The sequence below is a fragment of the Humulus lupulus genome, chromosome 8 (assembly GCF_963169125.1).
Source record: "Humulus lupulus chromosome 8, drHumLupu1.1, whole genome shotgun sequence".
Taxonomy (NCBI): domain Eukaryota; kingdom Viridiplantae; phylum Streptophyta; class Magnoliopsida; order Rosales; family Cannabaceae; genus Humulus; species Humulus lupulus.
The window spans coordinates 62773008-62798658 of NC_084800.1; the positions used below are offsets into that span (position 1 = coordinate 62773008).

General features: G+C 38.9%; 3 protein-coding genes across 3 annotated transcripts; 2 read left to right on the forward strand and 1 right to left on the reverse strand.

Annotated features, from left to right (window-relative positions):
- Positions 1-14050: 14050 nt before the first annotated feature.
- Positions 14051-17743, forward strand: LOC133795499 (probable F-box protein At3g61730). Its single transcript, XM_062232947.1, has 8 exons — positions 14051-14235; positions 15104-15303; positions 15428-15472; positions 15832-15996; positions 16103-16150; positions 16450-16620; positions 17088-17195; positions 17368-17743. The coding sequence occupies exons 1-8, from the start codon at positions 14051-14053 to the stop codon at positions 17448-17450; spliced, it is 1005 nt and encodes a 334-aa protein (XP_062088931.1). The 3' UTR covers positions 17451-17743.
- A 448-nt stretch (positions 17744-18191) lies between these two features.
- On the forward strand, positions 18192-20258 carry LOC133797509 (putative RING-H2 finger protein ATL21A). Its single transcript, XM_062235430.1, has 2 exons — positions 18192-18897; positions 19699-20258. The coding sequence occupies exons 1-2, from the start codon at positions 18213-18215 to the stop codon at positions 20169-20171; spliced, it is 1158 nt and encodes a 385-aa protein (XP_062091414.1). The 5' UTR covers positions 18192-18212; the 3' UTR covers positions 20172-20258.
- A 131-nt stretch (positions 20259-20389) lies between these two features.
- Positions 20390-22668, reverse strand: LOC133797508 (uncharacterized). The gene is made up of 3 exons (XM_062235428.1): positions 21910-22668; positions 21162-21753; positions 20390-20758 (listed from the first exon to the last, which is right to left on the reverse strand). The coding sequence occupies exons 1-3, from the start codon at positions 22575-22577 to the stop codon at positions 20612-20614; spliced, it is 1407 nt and encodes a 468-aa protein (XP_062091412.1). The 5' UTR covers positions 22578-22668; the 3' UTR covers positions 20390-20611.
- Positions 22669-25651: the final 2983 nt, after the last annotated feature.

Below are 25651 nucleotides of genomic sequence, written 5' to 3' on the forward strand. Positions count from 1 at the left end.
GGAGAAATACTGTACCTATACCTTTCAACCACCGAACACGCGATAAGCGTAGTGCTCGTTCGAGAAGAAGAAAAGGTGCAAAGGCCCGTTTACTACATCAGTAAAAGATTACTGGGGGCAGAGTCAAGATACCCATTGATGGAGAAACTCGCGCTCAGTTTAATTCATTCATCTCGTAAACTCCGCCCCTACTTTCAGGCGCATCCCATCCATGTGTTGACTGATCAACCACTTAGGCAAGTCTTGTCTAAACCAGAAGCTTCAGGTCGACTTCTTAAATGGGCTTGTTGACTGCGTTTTTAGCCAACGACGTGAGAACGTCAATAACGACAAGCCTTCAAGAGAAATAAAAACGACAACAGACGGTATAAACAAGAAAAGTAAATAACACAGGAGATTTTTATAGTGGTTCAGCCCCGATTGTCGGTAATAGCCTAATCCACTTAGAATTGTGATTTATAGACCTATACTCAAGATCAGATGGACTGAGCCAACTGAGTTTCTTCAGTACAGATTGTGAAAAATACAAGAATTCTCTCTTATTTCAGCACTCTCTCTCTAGAATAGACGGACCCAATTTTCTCTCTCTAGAAATAAGAAGCAGAAGGAAGCCCCTCTCTCATCCCATAAACTCTCTATTTATAGGCCTGGGATCCTCAACTGATATCCCCTTATGATAGGGATATTTTATTACATTTATTACATTTAAACATTCAAAATTCGAAATGTAACAAACCCCCCATTTGTGGGAAGAATGAGAGATTCCCGCGTATGTTGTTGGAGTTGTGTCTGACTTAGTCTCCTCTAGCTAGTTGGTCCACCTCTTACCCACTACCCATGCAAGTGCTGGTTGAACATGCATGGTGGTAGGACATATTTTTGGTGGGTTGAACGTGCATGGTGGTAGGACATGCACTTCTCTCCTCTAACATGGCACTCTCCTCTAGCATGCCATGTTCCTCCTTGAACCAATCTCCTTGCTTCTCCTCGGACCAAGGTGGTCCGAGGCAACCTCCTTGGCACCTCACCTTGGACAACATTGAGGCAACCTCACCTTGGACAACATTGAGGCAACCTCACCTTTGACAACATTGAGGCAACCTCACCTTGGACAACATTGAGGCAACCTCCTTTAGCATCCCCCAAACATGTCCGATCAAACATTGTATAGCTCTCCTTATCAAAATCTAAGTCTCATTCCTCTTGCATGAGACTCCTCCTCCTTAGCTACTTACCTTGGACACGTTCGAGCCAACACTTAGGAAATCTTGGGAGGCTTGCCTCCTACATACCCTTGGGGTCTCTTAGGACCACATCCTCCTTGGGGTCTCCTAAGACCACATCCTCCTTGGGGTCTCCTAGGACCACTCCCCTTAGCTCTTCTAGAATGCATTCTCCATTTTTTGGGTATAACAGGGTTGTTGAGCTCGGACAGTTCGAGATCACCTACCACCCAAGAACGACCATTAAGGCACATGCATTGGCGGACTTTATAGTGGAATGTACTGGTATAGCCGACGACGAGGTAATAACCACGACCCACGAGCTGTGGAAACTTTACGTCGACGGCTCATCAAATGAAAATGGAGCGGGGGCAGGGGTCATTTTGGTTGCCCCCGCAGGGAGCAGATTTCATTCTGCCTTAAGATTTGGCTTTAAAGCGTCGAATACGAAGCTTTACTCGCGGGACTTCGTATATCAAAGGAGCTCAAAGCTAGAGCTATACATTGCTACAGTGACTCCCAACTCGTGGTTAATCAAATCCTAGGAGAATACCAGGCTTGTGGTACAAGAATGGCAGCTTATCTAGAGAAGGAAAAATTCGCATTGGAGTGTTTCGAGTTTTACGCAATCGAACAGGTTCCCCGAGAACGGAACTCAAATGCAGATGCCTTAGCTCGATTCGCCACATCTACCGAAAATGAAGAGTTGAATGTTGTACCCATAGAACACCTATCAGCACCTAGCATTAATGAGCCAGAAGAGGAAGATGTGTGTATGATCGAAACCGAGCCGACCTTGATGACCCCAATAGTTGATTATCTCGAAAATGGAGTCCTTCCAAAAGATCGGAACCAGGCTCGAAAGTTGATGTATCAACTTCCCCGTTACACCATTTTGGACGGGAAGCTATACAGAAGGGGATATTCCATGCCGTTACTTAGGTGCGTAACCCCTCCCGAAGCTAAGAAGATCATTGAAGAAATTCATGAAGGATTTTACGGAGATCACACCGGGGGGCATAGCCTGTCCAAGAAGATCATACGATTCTTTCGAGTACGTGAAGAAATGCGACAAATGCGCCAACCATCAAAACGGATTCTTTCGAGTACGTGAAGAAATGCGACAAATGCCAGAGATTCGCCACGATACTCCGAGCTCCACCATTCGAGTTGACCATGTTGACTTCCCCATGGCCTTTCGCGGTATGGGGCATCGACCTCATAGGCTCTCTCCCGACTGGCAAAGGCGGAGTAAAATATGTTGTGGTCGCCGTGGATTACTTCACAAAGTGGACGGAGGCTGAACCATTGGCGACTATAACTTCAAAAAAGATCCTTGATTTCATGGTAAAAAGCATCGTGTGCCGATATGGGGTACCAAGGAAGATCGTATCCGACAATGGAACCCAGTTCGATTGCGACTTGTTCACCAACTTTTGTGAAAAGAACGACATAATAAAGAGTTTTTCATCAGTAGCCCACCCTCAAGCGAATGGCCAGGTCGAGGCTGTAAACAAAACTCTCAAAAGTTCTCTGAAGAAAAAGTTGGAGGAAGCGAAGGGACGGTGGCTCGAAGAATTGCCCCAAGTCCTTTGGGGATATAGGACCACAGGTCGAACATCAACAGGGCATACCCCGTTCTCTCTAGCATATGGCTGCGAGGCAATGTTGCCCATTGAGGTCGAAATCCCAACAATCCGAACTTAGATTTACGATCAAAGTTCAAACCACACTCAGCTCGAGGAAACCCTAGACTTGATTGAAGAAAAGAGAGAAGAGGCTTAGCTGAGAAACGCTGCTTACCAGCAACGAACTACCAGGTATTTCAACAAGAGGGTTCGAGATCGAAAGTTCGGAATGGGAGATCTGGTGTTGAGACGCGTATTCTTGGCAACACGAGATCCAGCAGCTGGTGTGCTCGGGCCGAATTGGGAAGGACCATACCAGATAGAGTCAATCATCCGTCCCGGTGTGTACAAACTTGCGAGATTGGACGGGAGCCTGGTACCGCGAGCATGGAATGGCGAACACCTTAGACCTTACTATCAGTAGTGTAGGAAAAGTGTTGCCTATAACCATGATTTTCTATCTGCATTAGTTTGTTTGCTTTTGAATTCCATCAAATAAAGATCTATTTTGTTCAATATATTATCTCTTTTTATTTTTTGCAATCTCTCTTAATTTAATAACCTATGGTCACACTCATAGGATATTAAGGGGGCATCATTGGTATATATACCATCAGCTTAAAAAATAAAAATAAAAATAAAAACATAAAGTATTTGGATATAACCAGATACGCGAGCTTAGATAGTTCGGACATAACCGAATTATCAACAAACATAAAGTATTTGGATATAACCAGATACGCGAGCTTAGATAGTTCGGACATAACCAAATTATCAAAAACATAAAGTATTTGGATATAACCAGATACGCGAGCTTAGATAGTTCGGACATGATCGAATTATCAAAAACAGAAAACGTTTGGAGTTAACCAGATGTGCAAACTTAACAGGTTTGGAACAAACCAGCCAAAAAACTAATCGACGATAAGTAGGAACCAAAACCTACTTTGGGATAAGTCGAGATCGAGGCTGGAATATCTTAAAGAAAAATAGTTCCGAACTCTTAACCTTGGAGTAAAAACCGAGGACGAGGAAAAGTAACTAAGCAAAAAAGATATAACCAAACCATTCACATTACATACCATATAAGTACTTTCGGGTTCATGGTTAAAGTAATATCCGACTTTGATGAATAACGAGGTCGGAAGTGGATAATTCGAACAAACTATGCATGAATGCATCGAGTTTCGAGCCTAAATCCACACTATGTTTGTATGAATAAATAAACATAAATGATTCATCAATATAAAATGTGCAAAATATTTCGAGCTGAGAAATGTAAAGCATATATAGGTCAATAATAAAAGAAATTGTATCAGCCCCATGGGCATAAATTAAAATAATTACAAAGATAAGGGGACGCAGCCCCAATAAATGATTTCCCCGAAATCAGATTTAAGAAGGAGGAGTCTCCTTGGCCTTCTCAGTATCAGCAGCACCGGACTCCTCAGGATGAATAGCATGACTATCCTTCTGGGCACCCTCCGAAACGGCCTCCCGAGTAGCCTCTTCCTTCTCAAGCCGAGCATTCCACCTGTCAAGAAGTGTTGCCTCGTGAGGACCTAAGAAGCTGGTATCCAGGTCTTCGTTGTTGGCCCACATTCGGTACATGGCCGAGTCAACCACCTGGTCCTTCTTCTCTTTGTACTCAGCAAGGAGACAAGCTTTTTCATCCTCCATAATGTCAAAGGTGGCGGCCTTTTCATCTTCGAGCTTCTTGTTGGTCTCCTGGAGCCGAGTGATCTCCTTCTTAAGATCCGCGAGCTCGGCATTCTCCTTCTCAAGCTCCTCGAGCTTAGCCTTCAGCTTCCCGAGCTTGGAGGCCATGCCCTCAAGTTCCTTAGCTTCTGCATCAAGCTTTGCATTGGCTGCCTTCAGATCATCGCTTGCTTTGAGGTGGAGATCCTTTGCCTCCTGAGCATGAGACCTGCTCGAGTGGATCTCGTTGTTCAACTTATAGTTGAGCTGGGCAGTAAAGGCAAGAGATTGACAAAGGAAGAAATCATCATTAGCTCCAGGTCAGTGTGATTATAACCAAGAAGTAGGACTGTAGAAGGACACTTACCGCGGCAGCGAGCTCGATACTCTTCTCATAAAGGACAGTGCAGTCTTGAGTATCGTTCAAGCATTGCCATTGGAGAGCTTCGAGATTGCCAAAGCTCTGGCCGATTCGGGACATAACATCCGAGACCAGCGTAGACCCATGGGACCCAGCGGCATTGTCAACCACATATGCATCCATGTGGGTAGAAACTGACAACTTTTGAGCTCGAGAAGCAGAAGGCTTTCTAGAAGGTGGACCAACTGTCGATCGAACCACTACAGGAAGTTGGGGCTTGGTCGTGTTAGAGGCATCAACCTACGAAGTCGATGCCACAGTTGCGCACCGACCTGCGAAGACGGTGCCGTGATGGGGTTGGTAACAAGAGGAGCTGGGGGAGGAGGTGTCTTCTCAGTCCTTTTGGGAACTTTGGTGGGCCGGTCCACCTTTCGCGATGGTGCCCTGGGACGCTTGCTCCTTTTGGCACCACCGCTCTCGATGATATTGTCAAGGTCGGAGTCCATGGCACCTGCATAGTTCCAATCGGAGTTAGACATAATGATAATAAGCTTGGAAAATTAAAAAAAAAAACCAAGTAAAGAAAAGACCTAACTGGAACTCCTCCCCGAACTAGAGCTCGAGGACCATGAAATTCCCCCATCTTCAGAAGAAGCGGGGGGAGTACCTTCCCTATAGGTGGGTGTCAACCTCGAAAGGTCCCTATAATCGTTGGTCCCGTATTGGACAGCTATCCCGTTCCACACCTCGTCCGAAGTATACATGGTGTCATACTTCCCGAGCCCACTATCAAACCTATGAACACAGTCGTCTACCCAACTCCATATGTAGAAGTGGTATCCATCATATGGGCATGAGACTAACCTATTGGGTTTATGCTTTAGTAAGGTGGGGGACCACATTCTCGAGGTAAGGAGGGCTTTACCTTCATCTGAATCTGAGCTCGAGGCTTCGTCATTAGTCTCATTCCCCAACGGCAGACTCCTTATGCGAACTGGAAGTGGGGGCCTCACCTCTCTCATCGGAGGGAGGACGCTTGTCGGCAAAGGCACCTGCTCCCAGTGTTCATACTTTTTATTGGACCAGTCGGAGGTGGACTGGCCCTCCCCCAAAAGTTAGCATTTTCGGAGCTTATCCTCATGTAAAAGGTACAGGAGAGACCTCCTACCATGAGGGAGTTGGAGCAGGGTCTCCTTATGTCCCTTCATTGCCTCGTCAGGAGAGGGACGTTGAAAATTGGCTGAAAAGCAAGACACATTTCAACTAAGTACGGATCTAACAGCTAAAATCCCGAGCACAGAGATAACGAAAACTGGAATACTTACGAATCCGCCTGAACGAGTAGTATCGTGACGGGGACAGACCGTCTGTCCAGAAGAAGGCTTTTTTGAAATCAGGTGGATGATTGGGGAGATCTTCAAAGACCTTCTTCTCTTTGGGATAGCTCGAAAGATAGTAAAATCCATCTCCTCCCCGAGCTCGGGAGGGGTTGCTTTTCAGACAAAAGAGATATAAAATCTCCTGAGGCGAAGGCCCTTCCCACTCCAGCTCGTGGTACAGCGACCTCAGGGCAGACAGCACCCTGTAAGAATTGGTGTTGAGCTGGAACGGAGCCAACCCAACAAAATCCGTGAAGTCATTGAAAAAAGACTTCAAAGGCAACAGTGCCCCCATCCTCATGTGTTCCTGGCTCCATGTCGCGTATCTCAGCTTGGTGTCACGGTCCCCGGGGGCGAAACAACTTCGTTCGTGGGCGGCTGGAGCTCGACACTTCAAAGAACCTGACAAGCTGAGGCCATGGAGGGCCAAGATGTCAGTTATCTGACTAGTCGAGGTAACCGAGCTCCAATAGTGCTCGGCCTCGAACATTTCGTTCCTCGGCTGCGAGGAAGAAGGCTCCCCCATTAGTGAAAATTGAAGTTCTCCTGGACTATACGCAACAGTGACCTTTAATGCGGGGTCGAGGGGGATCGGCCTAGGCCCTGAGGTGGTGTTGCGAATTTTTACTACTGCGCAAGTATACACAATCGAATAAACAAGTAATAGTAGTGGAAATATATTATCGTTCCGTCAGGGAATTGATCTAATAATTACCAATAGCAAACTTTTATTTCTATTTGAATAATGAAATTTTAATGACAATTAACAATGAACAATAAACTAAGAAAGCACAATTTAATTAACGAAATTTAATATAAGCGAAAGATTAGAGTATTCTAATTTCATCAACCTTCAATTCTATTCAATCAATAATACAACTAATATGTTTCTTTGATCTATGATTATAGCAAGTTTACTAATGACAATTCTATTCTTTCTCAAGATATAAAATATTTAGTTTACATGTGAATTCTCTACATGTCTGTGATAAATTCGACACATAAACCGCATTAAGAACAAAAACCTAATTGCTACACAAACCAATTTGATACTTTCGTTCTAAATTGAAATCTATGTCTATTGTCTAAAGCTATTCCAATTCTCACTTTTCAGATATTGAATTAAAACCAATAATCATGCAGCAGATGGCCAATCAATTACAAGCATTAAACATAAGAACAATAGATAACCATAAATTCAAAGATTCATAGAAATTGCATTAAAGACGAATAGAATATCCAGTGACTACATTAAAATACTCTAAATACGAATTTAGTTCATAATATTAAACTTCATCACACAATCTAAAATTCAAAAGCATAAATAAACACAAACAAAATAAACGTGGATTCTTCTCTGTTTCTTTCCCTCTGCTGTCAGAATGCCTCCCATTTCTGTCCTTTTCGATCTTCTTTTTATTCTTTTTACAAAAATCCAAAAACCTAAGAATTTCCATGAAAATTTCCAAAAATGCCCTCGTGCCGATATATCGCCTATGATGCTGCGATATATCGCCTGTTGAATGTTCTCGATAAAAACGCGAGTTTCTGATGTCGTTCTGCTTAAGCCGAAATTTGGAATTCCACAAGCGGCGATATATCGCCTATACCATATTTCCAAATATTAGCCAATTTCGGCTACTAAAACAGACATGTATCCAAATTCTCGAACAAATCAGAATTATAACGACACACTGCACAAGTTCACCAAACAGATTAAATAGAAACTTTCTCTTGAGAAAAACAACCAAATCAATCTGAAAATGCTATAAATAAGCGTATATTTTGTACGCTTATCAGGTGGACTCTGGATAAAGGGCCTCCTGAAGAGTTCTCCTCTTCTTCTCTATGACCTCGTTTATTTGACGGCGATAATGAGCTCGAATATCCTCCTGCTCGCGCGAAAGCTCGTACTCCCGAATCCAGCGTTGATTCCGAGCGAACAGCGACTCCGGGCTCGGGGTTTTTGGCGAGTAAGGGATTGCCAGCAACGACCCCCACCGTTTTTCCAGATTCTGTGACATCTAGCGAGAAAGAAAAAACGGTGAGGGCCATGCATGCAAGAATTACGAGCTCGATAGAGCGAGCTCGGAGTTTAGGAACAAAACGAGCTCGATACTAAAACCCTTTAAAAAAGTTAGAACTTGTATTCTACGGGAAAAAGGAGGAGAGTGGACTTTTTGAAAATCCCGAAGTATCAGGGAAAAAAGGTGGCAGTTATTCAGGAAAGGTAACATGGGGTATCGTGCATTCTTTAAAAACCAAGATTTTGTACCCAAATATCTTGGTGTGCAAGATACGTCTTTTAAATTTTGAAAACCCAAAAATGAAGAAACCATGTTTGGGTTTGTTCTACACAAAAAATTGGATTTGAAACCAGAGATTCAACACCAAGTATGGGAACGTAAATGTAGAAGCCTATTGATCAAAAATTTCCTAGCAAATAATACTAAGGAAATATATCAGCGCATTCCTAGAAATAACAGGAACGTTATGGACAGAAACTGGCATAAGGGAAAATAAAAATTGCACACTTACACAATAATAGCGATTGCAGAGAGATCGTTGACTGAAGGAGAGGCTGCAAATATGAACTCACGGACTCGAACAAACCGAAGGTTCTTTGTTTTTTCGGCTGAGAAAACATGCACGTGAAAGAGGTTCTCTGGGATGGCCTCTGGTTTCGTCCTTTCCTTTTCTTTGTTTCTGATGCGTGTAAAATAAGAGGAAGAAGAAGACCTCGAGTTTATAAAGGGAGAAAAGTGATAAAAAGGATCAATCTGGGCCATTGGCCAGGATCTTCATGAAATCCGACGGTCAGAGGTCAATGACATGATGGAACCGAAAAGGTGGCAGACAAATGATCGTGGGCATGTTTCCAAGGTACTCAAGTGCCATAAATGAGCAATACCCAACTGACGCGTGTCCATTTTCAAGTGTATGATGGTACGGTTCCCGAAGAAAGTAGTTCAAAAGTTTCCTTCTCTTAGGATTCGAACAAATACTTTTGAGGGGGCAAGATGTTATACCCAGATTTTGAGCCATGTTAAATGTGACCTCGAAAGCTGGATTCGCAATGAATGAACTCGTAAAGTTTGAAGTATGCTCCAGGACTAAATATCAAGCCTGCAAGACTGAGACGACCTCGAATATGGTGGCCTCGAAATATTCACGATCTCGAAGGGTAGCTCCCGAGACGCATCTATCCTCAGGGATGACCTCGGATTAAGGGTTCCGAGCCTGACGCGCGTATAATCTCGAAGCCATGTGACCTCGGAAGATGTCATTAGCTCGAAAGCTGATGAGAAGCTTGGGGGAATAAGGCTTTGGGGATATATGATAATAATCTTGAACATCTACAAGTGTTGTCTATAAGGGACGTGTTCTGCATTTATTATTGTAAATCCCATAAAATCATGGGATATTATTTGATTAGTTATACTCCCCCTGATCTTCAGGGGACGCTTCCTTTTATATCGAATTGCAGGCATTTAAAGCCATTTAATTTATTTACACAAAAAGAGTAACTACCCAAAATATGTGGACTAGGCAGATTTAACTGCTGAACCACGTAAAAAATCGTGTTTTGTATTGTCATATTTTAATTGGCCATTACTAGTTATTGTTTACGTGCTCTTCTTTCACTGTTGACGAAAAACGGCGTCAACAAAATGAAATTCATTGGTGGAATAGTTGTATTTTATGGATTAGTTGATTAATTTTGAGATTAGTGATGAAATTAGGATTTTAAGACAAATGACTAAATTGCCCTGGGATCTTTGAAGAAATGAAATTAAAGGGAGGGGCAAAGTTGTCTTTTGTCCTTGGAATCAGACAATTTGGCTAAGTGTTGACATCCTTTTCTCTTACACGTTCTAGAGTTCTCCTTCCTTGTATTGGAGTCTTCTTGAAACACTAAGTGCAAGCCAAAACTCCACAAGCTAGAAACTAAGTTGTGAATCTTTTGAGGATCTTGGAAGGGATTAAGCTTCAAGGAGGGAATTAAGGGCTGCTCAACTACAACCTCACCTAAGGTTTTTTCAAAATTCAGAGGTAGTTTTCTTAACTTGCTCATTAATGGTGTTCTTGGTGGATTTTGGAAATTTTGAGACTTAATCTTGAATTAGTGTGTGTTTAGGTCATTTAGATGGGTGTGATGAGTATACGATCATTTTTAGATGTTGAATTGAAGCTTAAATTAGGATTGGCATCAATGAATTTAGGTTTAAATTTTGGATTTTGAGTAAAAGCTTGAGTTTATAACTCAAAAGTTTCAATTCTTGGTATGGACGTGTTTTAAGATGTTTGATGGTATTTTTGTGTAGTATGTGGGTTGGATTGACTATTTGAGGTTGAAATCGGTCCTAAAATCTGGTTAGAAAGAGGTTTTGGGTCTAATTTGAGGTTTGGAATCAGAGGAAAATTGTAGATTTGAATTTGGGGAAGAACATGAACTTTCTGGGCTCGTTTTAGGTTTCCAAAGACCTGGCATGACCGCGCTAGTGTATCAGAATCCCAGAAATTTTAAATTCAATTTGGGGTTTCCAGGCTATTAGTGCGACCGCGCTAGGGTAGGGCGCGATCGCACCAGGTGCCCCAAATGTGGGTTTCCTGATTTTTGGGGAATAAGCTCAAGGCTTCGAGGATCTGATTTGGGTACCCACTTGGAGGCTCGGGGGATGATTCCATTACCCGGTTGAATGGGATTGGAGGTCCCAAGAGCTAGGGTTTAGTTTTGGAACCCGTGATTGAACTTAGTCCCTAATAAGCGTACCATTTATGTTGTGACTAGGGTTTCCGTTGGGGCTTGGGAAAAGGATCGCACTCGAGGTTACTCCGTCTTCAGCACAGAACTCGAGGTAAGAAAACTGGCACATGCACATAGAGCGGGGCATGTGCCCCAATGTTGATATGTAACAATTATAATTGTTTACTTGAAAGTTGAGTAAGGGTTACGTACTCCATTCTCTATATTTGGTTTGCATTGATTGCATTATATATGTTTGTGATTGATCGACATGAGCCTTATTTGGCAATACATGCGAAATGTAGGCCGTGATGGCGCAGGGCCACTGTGGAGTGTTGTACACACTCGCCCAACATAGGCCGTAAACCGGGAGACACACCTTGCTCGACACGACCGTGAGATGATTTCTATGTTTGAATTGAGTATGTTTATAAGCTGTGAAACATGTTAATGGTTTATATATATGGTTGGAATGAATATGTTTACAAACTGCAAAGCATGCAAATTGTTGTTTATATTGAATGTGATTATTATTATGCCTTGTGGAATTTTCTTGCTGGGTCTTGACCCGCGGGTGCTCTATGGTACATATAAGGGCAAAGGAAAGGTCGATCAGCCATGAGTTGGAAGGCTTTGGAGCGACGCTTACATGTTCGGCCGCCACGGTCAGGATATTTCGTGGGACTTAGATTATAAACCATTTTTGTCGCTTAGGCCTACTATTTTGTACTCTCTGAATGTACTTATATTTTGATAAACTTTTTTGGGATCCCTTGTAAACCTTTAAATTTTTTAATGAAAAGTTTAATCCTTTTGACCAAAATATTGAGTACTTAAACATTTATTTTGCTTTTAATTACACTTTTTGGTTCAAATGACTCGCTTAAAGAGCTATGCATTATTTTAAATACACAGTGTAACAGTCCTGGATTAGTAGGGCGTTACAGAGACTAACCATTACGGTTAGATTCGTGTAGAACCAAATGAACATGATGAAAGTCCTTTAAACTCGCATGGCATACAAGTGGATCTGTCACTAATGGAGATTCCTTCTTCGAAGGCCACAACTAGGCAACGATGAAATAAATAATCAGATGGGTGTGTAGCCAAGCAACACACTTAAAGGTCGGCTCGAGATCCCACATACAACTTGTAGGTGGAGTTGCTAGATGGGGCCAAAGAGCAATTCTTTGAGCTGACCTACCCATACCATACATGCTCGTAATAAGCAACCCGAGCAGACGAAAAACTGGTCATATAATAAATTCTCAAAGTATAAGTTGACTTAGAAGTGAATGTAAATTATTGCCCTTGAGCACTCATAGTAGCTTCTCTTCTATCTTTCAAAATAACTCACTAAAACCTCACTTCTTCTACCATTTATCAGCTACTTTTTTTCTTCTTCTCAATATCATTTAAATATTATATTTTAAATATATTTTACTCATTTCAAATGTTTTCTCTAACATTTACTAATAGCCTCATGTAACATTTAATAATTAGATAAGTTTTAGAGCACAAACAATGCTTAGCTACTTAGCTACTTGTAGGTGTAACTATGCTACAATAGTCATACGTCAAAACGAGGTATAATGGAACAACTGATGGAGTAATATTTTAACATATTTTGATGTATTTTACTTAATTAGCTATTTTAAAGCCTCTACTATTATACATTTTTACTTGAACATGAAATTGTCTTGGTATAATTAACAAATATAGTTAAAAAAATTTATTGTAAAATCTTCAAATCTAACAATATATATTATAGACCACTCTCTATGGTTTCTTTATCGTATCATTGAAATACACTGTCTTTTTTTTAAAAGGACATTGAAATACACTATCAAAATCTATTTTTTTCTTTCTATTTTTCATATTGATTTGTACACTATATCATACATTAATTTATCTATTTTTTGATATCATTTAAATAATTTTTTTTATTCATTATGATATAAAAGAATGAAAGAAAAAAATTGAGCACAAGGATGAAAGATAAATTAATAAATATTTATTTGGTACCATGTGTTTATCGAAATATAGATTTAATATCTTATGTTTTTAATAATATTCATTTGGTCTTCTGTAATTTGAAATTATATATATTTTGTACTTTAGACCTAAATTTGATTGATAAAATTTTATCAATATGACTAAACTGTCATTAATTATATGAGTTTCAAATTTAATTACTTAATTATATATAACTAATGACGATTTGATCATATTGAGAAAATTTTATCCCTCAAATTAGAGTTCAGAGTACCAAACATGTATGATTTCAAATTACAAGATACCATATAAGTATTATTAAAAATCCAGAGTACCAAGTTCGTATTTTGACAAAACACAGGGTACCAAATAAGTATCTACCCTATATTTTTTTTTCAATAACGAATAGCTTAATTATAAATGAAGTTGGAATATTGTAGCAAATATTTAATAAAGTCACATTTTAAGACTATTTTCTATATTTTGAAGACAAGTTTATCTTTCAATAGCTATTAAAGAAATTAATTAAGTTACCTTTTTTTTTAAAAAAATGTTGAAATTTTGAACCTAATCATTTGCTACTAATCCATTTTTTAAGACACGTATAATAACTTTTAAAAATGAGTTGAAGAAGAAACCGAGGTGGGAGGTCATATAAATGAGGAAAAGAAAAATCAATTAAAGGAAAAAATAATGATAAAATTATTATATATATATGTGATAAATTCAATAAATATATATTTTTATACAATCTTTGAAAACACAATTTTTGTACATTTTATTTTCAAGGTGTTGTAATTTTAGTAATTAATTCAATTTGATCTAAGTGCCAATTATGGTGTAAAAATCAATCCCGCGTCAAAAGAGCCCAGTCCAAATTTAGTAAGAAGTAGAACCATTTATTTATTTATTTATTTAATATTTTCAAATTTTTATAGTGTTTGAAAAGAAAAGAGTTGGCGCGCATATATAAGTAGCAAGAGTGCTGAGAGCTTTGTGAACACGCAGAAGCAACCACCATGGGAAGGCGTTCGAGAAGCGAAACTCAAGCTACAGAGCAAGAAGAGAACTTCCCCAAGGGAAAGAGAAGGGTCGATACTGAGCATCAGAGAATGCGTAGGCCAATGCGAAGAGCCAAGACCATCTGTTCCTGTAGCTCTCCTTCTTCGTCTACTTTCCTCAACGCACATTCCACCTTCTCCTGGTTCTCTTCTTCTTTCTCTCTCTCACTGGTTCTTCGAATTTGAGTTTAATTTCGTTTGAGACTTCAATTTCTCAATTGAATTTGATCTGAAACTTGTATTCATGTGTTTTGTGGCGATGCGATGTGAAACTCAATCGTTTATGCGTCTATATGTTTCGTTACATGACGAAAGGAGTTCTCCGTATGAATTCTGTAGATCGATTACGACTATCTATGTGAATTTGAGCTAGATAGAATGTTGCGGATTTTGAAAATGAAAATTCGAATTGCGTAGAGTGTGGAATCCGTAACTAATTTAGTGACGACCTGAAGAAAAATATGCTTGCTGCATGGATCTAAATTATGTAATCTCATTGAGGAGCTGTCGTGCAAACGAGTTTAATGATTCGATTGTAGCTGTATCAGGTTCGATGAATTTTTTGAGCATAGATAGTCTCCAAAATTTCAATCTCTTTTAATTTGAATTTGGAGCTTCTTATCCTGGATGCATTTCATATACATGTTTCGAAGCTTCATAAAACTGTCCGTACACAATTTGGCTAGATAAGGTTATTGTGAACTTAATTTCATCCGATTCCAGTCCTGAACGCTGTGGTTTTTTTTTTTTTTTTTAAGAAGGTTTAAGAGTAATGACGATCGAACGATCTTAAGTCGTTTATTATTCCCTTGAAAAATTTAGCAGTTAAAATTAATCTCGCCTGAATTTGCAGAAACCTGAGAAATTCTCTATAACTTTTACGTGCAACATTCACTGTGATATAGCAGAGTGACTGTTTGGAATATTTTGAAGGAAGAGAAATACAGGAGATTTCTTTCTGAAATTTCATATTATAATATGATTTTCCCCCCTTTTCTTTTGCGTAAATAGGTTTGAAAAGGACCTGTGGACAGAGGTCGCCAAGTGTCTAGACGGGAGGTCACTGGTGATGCTTGCAGCCACAAGTCGGTGGTTCAATCGTGCGCTAATGGAAGATTGCATATGGAAGTACGTTTGCATGCGCGACCTTCAGGTTCCTGCTCCATGCCAAGTGTCCTTCAAATGGGTCGACCTCTATGCTGCAGCTTTTGGTATGGACCACAGTGTGTATGATCTACTAGTGTCGTGGAATATGATTGCCTGAATTGTGATATAAATTGGTTTTAAATGTATAATTGTCGTCTGATGGATCCTTATTGACGAATGATCTTGCAGATGGGAGTCATTCTTACCATTTCCATCATCAGGAGAAACATATTGGTTTGTGCAATTTTAGTTTCTTCTGTAACCTCTGACCAATTTGGCCACCATACTGTAATTGTTTGATTTTTTAAGACGTTGTAACACACAATACATACTCAGAATAAGAATTACGATGTAGCTTCACCAAAATTAATTTTAACTGGTAAGCCATCTAGCTTGTTTTGAAAAATGAACATTTAACACCAACTCAAACAGGACTGCATGAATGTATAAAGAAAAGCTGAACTCCTGCTCTTGAACATCTACTTTCTTATTGGGTATTTTCTGGAGAATTATATAAATATAAATATATATATTTATTGTATTGGCAACTAATGTTGTCTTCTCTGCACTTTGTATTTGATGGGAGAAACCAGACTGGATGCGAATTGGTGCTTTTTCAATGGGCTCTTCGGTTGCACTCTTGACAGAACGGCTGAGTTTTCCAGCTAGAATCCCCAAAGAGGATGAAGCACAGAATTTTTCTGAGTCCACTGGCTGTTGTGTTATAAACAATATCAAGAAGGGGATATGGATAGCAGGTAGCACTTGCTTGCTTAACCATCCCCTTGTTATGCGAGTCTTCAAAATTGCAGGCTATTTTGATTAATTTAATCCTTTTAATCTTGGGCTAATTTGGTTTTACAGATCTTCAGCTTGTTCGATGTCCAGTATGTGATCTCAATACATGCGATGGTAAGGACTTTTTTCTTTTTAATACATAGAATATACATGACAGAGGCCCATAAAATTTTGAAGTGTGCCCTTGACAATCAATTTGGTAGATGACGTTAACGGGTTAATGCAAATGGTCATAGAATTACATTGTGATTTCAGTTACAAATTGCCTTTATAGGACATAAACAAATCCTACTCCTGAGCTACAGAATCCGGTTGGGTGGTAGTAAATCACAAGCAAAGGGCTTGTCCTCTTGACTTGCTTCTTTTTCTTGTCTTCAAACCGTAACACTAGGATATTTTGCATATTTTTGCAGGAACAATGCAGACTTTAGATGCAAGGCACATAGAGCTATTTTTGAACGAGGAATACCGCAATGGGAGCTGGGAATACGAACTGGTAGGATCTCATGATAACAAAAGGCATGCAGATGGAGCTTCGGGTGCAATTTTTGATGTTAAGCACCTCCAAGACTGTTCAACATCTGGTAAAATTTGACGGTCTCTGCACTAATTTAATTTCTTTAACATGGGCAAGTTACTATTGGGTTGCTGTCATATCGTATTCAAATTTGTATACCTGATAGACAATTTTTAGTAGCGGAGAATTACCTTGGAAACATTAGTACACGAAAAAGATAGAACTTCTAATGATTAATATTTTCTTGAAAATGTATAATTTGAATTTGATCATAGAAAAGGTATAAGAATGTGATACTAGTTCATTCAGGGAAAGCATCACCGTTATACAATCAATAGACTTAGGTTAGTTACATGAAGAAAGTGAAACAATTACTATCCAATTTTGATATATTGATAGCTTGCTTTCTTTTTTCAGCAACTTTTCTCAAATTACAGATTACAACAAAAGATTAGTGCTTTTAGGTCCCTTGTCAGTTATTTCCTTTTTCTGGAACTTGACAAATTATAGTCTGATTTCCAAATAAAATGGCAGCGGTGTTTAATCTCAAGTCATGGGTCGGTAAACCTATGGACTGGCAACCCAGAGCCGTCATTACTCTCCATGCTGTTGCCGTCAACACCAATTTACAAAAGAACGAAGGTGGGCCATTTCGCCTCCTTCTAAGTTCTTTTACATGTTTAATCTATAGTAACCTTAGCGTTTATGTACCACCACACCAATACAGGCCTTCATTAATTAGACTTTTGTTGCTTCCATTTATTTTAGTACATTATCTCTTTTTGATTAATTTGCATTTTCTTCTTAATGCCAGGACTTCATATCAAGTACCACGCTATGAGAGCTGGAGCTGATGGCGAAGTTGTTTCCATTAGAATCTCTCAACAGCTCCTGTGATTTTTCTCGATTTCTTTGTAGAAACAGAAAATAAAGGAAGTCAAAACAAAAGGGGACAATCGGATATCTGATCTAGAGATATACTCGCGCCAGGAAAAAAGAGTTTCACTATCACGCCCCATTCAATCAAAATTAGTACCGTTGGATTACACAAATAATAGTGAGACACTATTGAATTTGGTATCCTTGTCCTGTTCTTGTGTACGGACTTGACACATCATTCTGTCATGTATTTACGTAACAAAATTTGTACCCAAAAGAATATTAATACCAAGTGTAAGTAAATGTACGGATATTCAAATCTAAAAAGCATACTGAATTGAGATATTCTCGTTATGCCTTTAAAAAATTCATAAAGTTTAATTAATGCGCTTACAAGTTACAATGAGGATGATTGAGCCCATTAAGCTTTTGGACAGATTCACTTTTGGGCTGATCTGAGAGGTAAAGTTAGTTACATAATCACATATTTTCTAATCTTATTAAGGTTGGTTTGGTTATAAAATGACCCATTTCTATATTCCACTATCAAATACATCATCTCGTATTTTCTGTTGGTCTTCTCTAATGGCATCTGGCGTACAAGTTGATAATGCTATAAAAGCATTGACCACTACTTAAATTGTATTATATTTCCTCTACACAGGCAGCACCACTATTTTATACATTTTGACTTTATAAATTAAAACTTATATAATAAATATATGCTATCACCCTATTATACATTAACCCTGGCCAAACTTAGATTCAGGATTTCAAAATATGGGTTTCCCTGAAATCCTCTTGTTTCTTCTCTTCTTCATCTTTCCCAGTTTACACGCACAAAAGCAATGCCCAATCTCCATGTGTGGCAACAGATACATCCCTGTTCGATTCCCTTTCCGGCTAAAATCTCAGCAGCCTCGAAGAAACTGTGGCTACCCTGGTTTCGACCTGAGTTGCAATAAGGAGAACAGAACAGTTCTAAAACTCCCTGTTTCTGGGGAGTTTTATGTTCGACAGATCAACTACATAACTCAAGAAGTGCTTCTCTATGATCCTCTTAATTGTCTTCCTCGTCGTCTTCTTAGCTTCAATCTTTCAGGGTCTCCTTTCGTTTCGGCTTTTTATCAGAACTACACCTTCCTCAGTTGCCCATCTTCCTACACCAAGTCTCGATTCACTCCCATAGATTGTCTTAGCAACTCAACTCATTCTGTTTTAGTCACTTCATCAATGGCTCTGGCCAGACAAATATCGGCTGAGTCGTGTAAGATTATAAAAAATTTAACAGTTCCGGTTTCGAGGCCGGTTCCGTTCAATGAAGGATTCTCGAACAGCCTTGAAAATGATATCCATTTGACATGGTATGTCCCTGATTGTAGTATTTGTGAAATACAAGGAGGCATCTGTGGTTTCAAGAGTAACACCAGCCAAGAAATCGGCTGCTTCTTCAATCGTGAAAATGGTAAGAAAATTTCTTTCTTTCCAAGCAATTTTTTCTATTTTGGTTTTTATATTCCAATTTGCTATAGTTGAAATCCCCCAGAACCAGTCGGATGGTGCGGTAAGTTTGTGACTGGGTCACAGTAGATAATTATGTTAAATATAATTAAATGAAACATGACATATGAATCTTGTGTAGTACGGTATTAGTATTAACTCTGTATAAGATTATTACTGCGTTTACTTGTGAAAACCAAATGTCAACTCAATGAAATCGTGACATGCGGCTGCATCGCTCCACCCGTGTGAGAAGGCGTTAATATATAAAGTAACACTAACGTGCCTAGTAGTTGTATAGGCGAATTAGTCAAAAATATGTAGATGATCTACTCCTGTTCCTAAATTGAATTTTGTTCGCTCTTTGCTCAACACTCCCATCTATTTTCCACCTAAAAGGAAATGACCCTCCGGGTCTATCTACCTTTCAAAATTAGTGGTTGCTTAGTCGGCTTAATAGTTAAAATGTAGTTACCGGTAACAGGTCCACTAAGCGTGTTTGGCCAGTGACTGCAAAACAGTCAATTGGATCATATCTTACTGGTGAGTGTGGGCAGGGTTTGGTAGGGTAGAGGTTGAGGGAAAAGAAGGGAATGCTCAGCTTAAAAGTGAAGGAAAAACTCACACTTGTGTTCTAAGTGAACTAACTCGAATAACTTAATTAGGAAAACATTGGCAGAAAGGTCACGGCTGATGGGTTCATCCCACCATTACATGTTTCTCTGTATCCTTGAAACAACACATTAATGGCTTCTTCAACTTTCAGGTCGATCAAACGATGGTCTTCAAATATTCAGAATCATTTGCTTGGCCATTGCAGTGCCAGCCATGACCTGCGCAATTGGGATTGCCTGTTTCGCTTGCTTTATAGACAGGTCTCATAGAGCCCATGCACTACGAAGAACAACAGCAGTTGCGGCGGCACCAGATGGTCCGGATCACACCGTTATCATGATGGGTCTGGATGACACCACCATTGAATCATATGAAAAGGTTGTTCTTGGTGAGAGCCGGCGAGTACCTGGACGAAACGACATCACTTGTCCTATATGCTTATCTGAATATTGCAGCAAAGAGACGCTGAGATGTATACCAGAGTGCAAACACTGCTTTCATGCTGAGTGCATTGACGAATGGCTTCGCTTGAATGGTACTTGTCCAGTCTGCAGAAACACTCCATCTCCATCCCCATCCCCTGCTCATGCTAACTCGGATCATACTAACTCAGACACAGTCTGATAAAGCATTACTTTTTGTTTCATTTCCAATTACATTTAGGTGTTCTTTTTTACTGTACATTTGTATTTTAAACCTTTTTTTTTCCCCCAAAAGAAAAGAACATTTCCCCACGACATACTGCTAAGCATATGTAAGCTGTAACACACGTTCAAGAGATTAAAATACTTTGATTGCATTCTAAAGAAATGAAAGCTTTCTATAAGCGTTACACGAATATGTATCTGTTGTAATTATAACATTCATTATTGTAAGCTTAGATCAGTTACATAATAATGTTGAAAGTGACATCTGATTGAAATATTATTCCATCCGCATTATGGCAGAGTAGTCAAGACTCAGAACTAGGCCAGTTCTACATATACAATTCAAATTTCCAGACACACAGTACGAAGGAAAATTGGTTGGCCGTTAAAGAAGACGAAATAAAAAACAACAAACACTCATTTTTTAGCAAGCAACTTTTTGGGAAGCTTCTCTAAAGGCGTAGATTTTAGCAGGAAAAGCCTAGCTGCGCGCTCCTGGAGAGTACCTCCACATTTTAATCCACGAGTTTGGAGTTCAGACTTTAACCTTTCCAAGCCAAGAGCCTATAATAACAAAGAAATGAATCATAAATCAAAACTCAGAATTGATGCCGTAGAACTACTAAATCAAACACTTGAAAATTTGTGATAAAAGCTGTGATGACAATAATAGAAAGGTAACCACAGAATGTTCACAAGGTGGAACAAAAATTATAACAAGGAAAAAAAAGAGGATATTTTGACAGCAAAAAGTTTAGTTTTTTGTCAAATAAACGAAACAACAGGCAATGAATAGGCAAAAAGGCACGAAGAGTCTAATTAACAACGAGACATAAAAAGAGCAAAGAAAGCAAATAAGGATGGAGAACAGAATAAACAAAAAAAAAAAGAATTTTAAGAAAAATTACTCCGAAAGTATACCAAGACACCTACGAAGAACATAGCAATATAGAATTTAAAAAAATACCTCTAGTTCAGCAGCCGAATTGATTAGATCAAAGTCCAGTGGAGTTTCAGTATCCACAGCATTGCCACTTGAACTTGCCTCTACTTGAACTCCTGGAACGGATTCTATTGGACGGGGTTCAGAAGTCGATGGTAAGGTTTCAACACCATTCCCACAGCTTGACGTGGGAACATTGTCCAGTACAGGAACTTTTTCATCTTGTACTGCTTCAGTTTCAGAATTAATAGTGAGCTCGGAACAAGATACAGTTGAAGGCTGATCCATATTCTCGTCGTGACTCACTGGTCCATACACATCATTCCCCTCACAAGGAAGAGAATTTACAATTGGGATTCCACTAGATTCTTTGGTTTCCTGCATATTACTAGCTTTTTCTTCTACCTCTGGGCCACTCTCGGATGAGCTGCCTCCAGAAAATTCTCCGCCCTGTTTCACACTAGTAACAGAACCAGAACTACCATCGCCATTACTAGAATCCGAATGATTCCCATTATTCAATACAGTGGATTTCTCACTCTCCTTTCCTACGTCGCTCTCATCATCGTCATCTGAATCATCACTATCACTTACACCCAATTCGCGCTTTCCCATCCTAATAAATTCAAAATACCCAGATATCAATCTTAAAATATATTAACGAGAACCAGCACAAGAATCCAATTAAAAAAATTTAGTCCAATCAATCACAATAATGATAGCATACATGGATAAGGGAAAACAGGAACAAAAATAAAGCAAAAAAATTTACCATATCTTCAATCGCTTAGCCTCAGCAGCATCGCCCTTGAGAGCCCCTTTACGCTTCCCTTTCAAGCCCTCTTCACGCTTTCCTTTCACGGCCTCTCTAACCGAATCCAAAACCTCAGACACACAGCGTTCGGACTCTGCCCTATACTTAGCGACGTACTTCTCGGCCTCACCATCTCCAGCGCCCTTCTTTCCTTTCTTCGCAACCTTCTTTAAAAACTCATGGGCCTTCTTCTCCAGTTTCCTCTCCTCCTCCGTCGCTTTCCACTCCTCCAGCCTCTTCTCTGCGTTCACGTGTCTCAGCCTTCTCCCACTCATATCGCGACACGCGTCAAAGTTGTTCGTCTTCTTCAAGTTCCTTGTCCCCGCGCCTCGAAGCAGCGACCCAAACCCTCCCTTCCCGCCGCGAAGACGAAGCGTCAAATGCACCGTCGGGAAGCGCCGACCCTCGTCGGAACACGAAAGCACAGAATCATCCTCTAGCTGGCGCGATCCGGTGATCAACCGCTGGATATGCGAGGGTATTTTGGTGATTTCCTGGAGACGGTGCTTGACATCGTTCGCGCTTACTTGAGGGGTTGTGTACCTCAAAATTAGGGTTTTCCTCTCCAAAAGCATCACCAGGAGCTGATAGATCCTCGGCTCGCCGGAAATTGCAGTGACCTCCATGATCACAGATCGAAAGAGCTGTTTCTAGGGTTTGGAATCAGTACGGAATAAAAAATTTAAGCGAGAAGAAAAGAGATATAGTTAAGGGTGGAAACAATTTATTTATGGGGTCGTACACCAATATAATTTGGGAAAATTACGGCAAACAGGCCAGCTCAGAAGGTTCTAAGTTCGAAAATTTAAGGGCATTATGGTACACTGCACTTATTTGATGGTTTTTTTTTTTTGTTTTGCAGCAACTTATTGGATGGTTTTGATTTTATAATTTGTAATTATATATATATATTATTTTTTTTGGCTTAATTTAAACATGTTAATTATTTTTTTTTTTTGAGGATTTGCTTCAAAAAGAGCTATAGTAGGATGCTTCAAAAAGAGCTTTATTGGTTATGTCTTTTCTATTTTTTATTCGTGAATAATTTTCGGCGCGATTTATTTTATGATTGTGTATATTGTAGTTATTTAGAGTATCTGCAAATTTTCAGAAAATTTCAAATAATTTATAGAGTCGAAAACTAGTTTCATGTTGTTGTTTTCCATGCTCATAAAAAAATTAAGCACGTGTGTAACAACTTGTTTTTAAACTAGTTTTCGCAATTATTTAGAATTTTCTGAAAATTTACAGATACTCTAAATAATTACAATATACGATCATAAAAAAATAGCACCAAAAGCTGTTAATGGGTCAAAAACACAAAAGAGTGATAGAGCACTTTTTGAAGCCCCTAGCATATAAAATTCCTTTTTTTTATTAAATTAAGTAAGGAGATTGTGTATTTTAAAAAAAAAGGCAGGGTAAAAAATATATATATTACTTTTATGTTTTAATAGCAAATAGCTTAATCTTTTAAATTTAATCAATTAGTAGTAACTATAAAATACTAATCTAGCAAAATCAAATTAAGAAAAAATAATGGTTGCGTGATGTTCTATGAATATAGGCTTTTTAATGCACCAAATTTTTATTTTGTTGATTCTGGACCGCGAGAATTATTTGTTTCGAACCCATAATAGCTGTTGACGCGGTTCTTCGCCAACAAATAATTATACGAATAAACAGGATGAATTAGTGCTAAATAGTGAACCGTAATATGAAAATAACATAACCCTAAACTGGTGAAATTAGTATCGTAGGAAGGTTATCACTCCTTTCTTTTTAGGTGGTTAGAAGGTTAAAATCTCTCTAGTCCACCAGTAAATATTATTGATCTTTCTTGACTATTCCTTAGAGGGTGTTTCTTTACAAAAAATATGTCAACCCCTTGCAACGCCCAGGGTTTTGGTATTTATAGGGAGAGGATACCTGGGTTGTAAAATGGGGTCATCCTGTGACCTTCTTACCCATCACGTCATCTCTGTGACATTGATGATTAATTCCTAAAACCTGACAGTGAGGTGTGGTCTAATCAATAGGTAAGAGGGATAATGGGTCGCATGGCCCTAACCAGGCGTGGAGTGTCTGAATACGCACGTCTATACTGCGTGTCCGAGAATTCAGGAATGGAATAGAGACGTGATGTCTGATATGTGCATGTTTACATTGCGTGGTTGTCTTTATAAGGATTTGGGTGTCAGATCTATGTCGCATCTCGAGCTTGATGTAGCGCCAGCTCGTGATATCCATACTGCTGACTTGGTGCCTTCGAGGTGCTGGAGAGGTGGAGACTCGTAACAGCAGCTCCGGGTGGACGATTTACACGTGACGGATTGAATTATGTCATTTTCCAGCTCGCTAATAACTAGCGGATGTTTAGGGCGTACAATAGCTATTGGTATTTATACGGATTTAGTTTTTTCACTATTCGTTGATAAAGTCGAAGCTCTTTTATTTAATTATTTTTATCCATAGTTTTTATTTTTTATTTTTAAAAACAAAAAACAAAAATAGTTACCAAACATATTTTTATTTCTTAAAAATAAAGAAACAAAAATAAAAATAATATTTCAATTTTTGTGTTCAAAAAATTCAAAAACATGAATTTCACTAAACACAATTTGCTTTCTATTTTCTTAAACACAAAAATAAATTTATTTTTTGGTTTATGTTAACACATTTTTTCGTCAACTTAGATAAGATAAGAAGATCACTAAACATTGATTTAAGAAAACTAATAAAAAACACACGAGATTTTACGTGGTTCAGCAATTAAAATATGTCTAGTCCATGAGTCAATATTATTGAGTGGTGGAATTATCTTAAAGCTTTTTTAAAACAATTCTGCAAAGTATTCTCAATATCCAATTGTTTGAGTTTACAAATGAAATTCTCCAGTCTATTTATAGACTGGTTTACAAAATATCTTCCATTTTATTTCGGAAAGTTACAATTTAAATTTGACATAAATACAAATAAATGCATTAATTACAAAATATCACATAATAATCGGGATTAATTATCAGATTACAACAAATCCCCAAGTAATAAGGATTTTCAAACAGCACCCGCGTTCAAACTGGATTACCGACCTCGAACGTATAATTTACACACGTTCTAGATCGACCTACATCACGAGCTCATCATTCTAGTTAACGTCATCCTTAGCCAGTAATTTTATCGAGATCATCCCCTTCGAACTTGCAATGCCCATGCTCGAACCTTCCTGATTGGTGCCAATAGGAATAAATCAGGAAACATGTAAATTTATACAAGTGTTGAACCCTTGTAGTTGATTAGTCGTGGCTTCGAGCTTGACTTGTAACCTTGAAACACCTTCAAGACCGCATGTAGCTTTAAGCTCACTAATTCCATCGTCGTCACCTTGATACCGAGCGAAACTGTTAAACTCAATTCGCGTATATGTTGATGACGTGGCTTCTGGAACTTTATGATGAACTACGCAAGTAGTAAGTAGATACCTGCTTATTTCGAGCTTACATTTTACGAGCATACATTCCTATACCATAATTTATATTATCGAAATTTGAGTGTAAGAGTTTATAAAAATAAAAAATAGAAAACTTGTTTGGTAACTCGTGTTTACTTTTTTAGAGGAAGAGAGGAGTCATCATCACGTGAGGTTAAAAAAAAATAAAGAAAATAGTTTAAATTTTTTTTTAAAAGCTCAAAAATTTTG

What these genes read in the sequence shown, in the direction of transcription:
- LOC133795499 (XM_062232947.1), top strand. Translation starts at nt 14,051, where the DNA reads ATGGGAAGGCGTTCGAGAAGCGAAACTCAAGCTACAGAGCAAGAAGAG. An exon ending in CCTCTATGCTGCAGCTTTTG is followed by an intron (nt 15,304 to 15,427) that starts GTATGGACCACA and finishes ATGATCTTGCAG; the next exon opens with ATGGGAGTCATTCTTACCAT. An exon ending in CAATTTACAAAAGAACGAAG is followed by an intron (nt 17,196 to 17,367) that starts GTGGGCCATTTC and finishes TCTTAATGCCAG; the next exon opens with GACTTCATATCAAGTACCAC.
- LOC133797508 (XM_062235428.1), bottom strand. Translation starts at nt 22,577, where the DNA reads ATGGAGGTCACTGCAATTTCCGGCGAGCCGAGGATCTATCAGCTCCTG. An exon ending in GCTAAGCGATTGAAGATATG is followed by an intron (nt 21,754 to 21,909) that starts GTAAATTTTTTT and finishes TGAATTTATTAG; the next exon opens with GATGGGAAAGCGCGAATTGG. An exon ending in ATTCGGCTGCTGAACTAGAG is followed by an intron (nt 20,759 to 21,161) that starts GTATTTTTTTAA and finishes TTGTTATTATAG; the next exon opens with GCTCTTGGCTTGGAAAGGTT.
- LOC133797509 (XM_062235430.1), top strand. Translation starts at nt 18,213, where the DNA reads ATGGGTTTCCCTGAAATCCTCTTGTTTCTTCTCTTCTTCATCTTTCCC. An exon ending in CTTCTTCAATCGTGAAAATG is followed by an intron (nt 18,898 to 19,698) that starts GTAAGAAAATTT and finishes TTCAACTTTCAG; the next exon opens with GTCGATCAAACGATGGTCTT.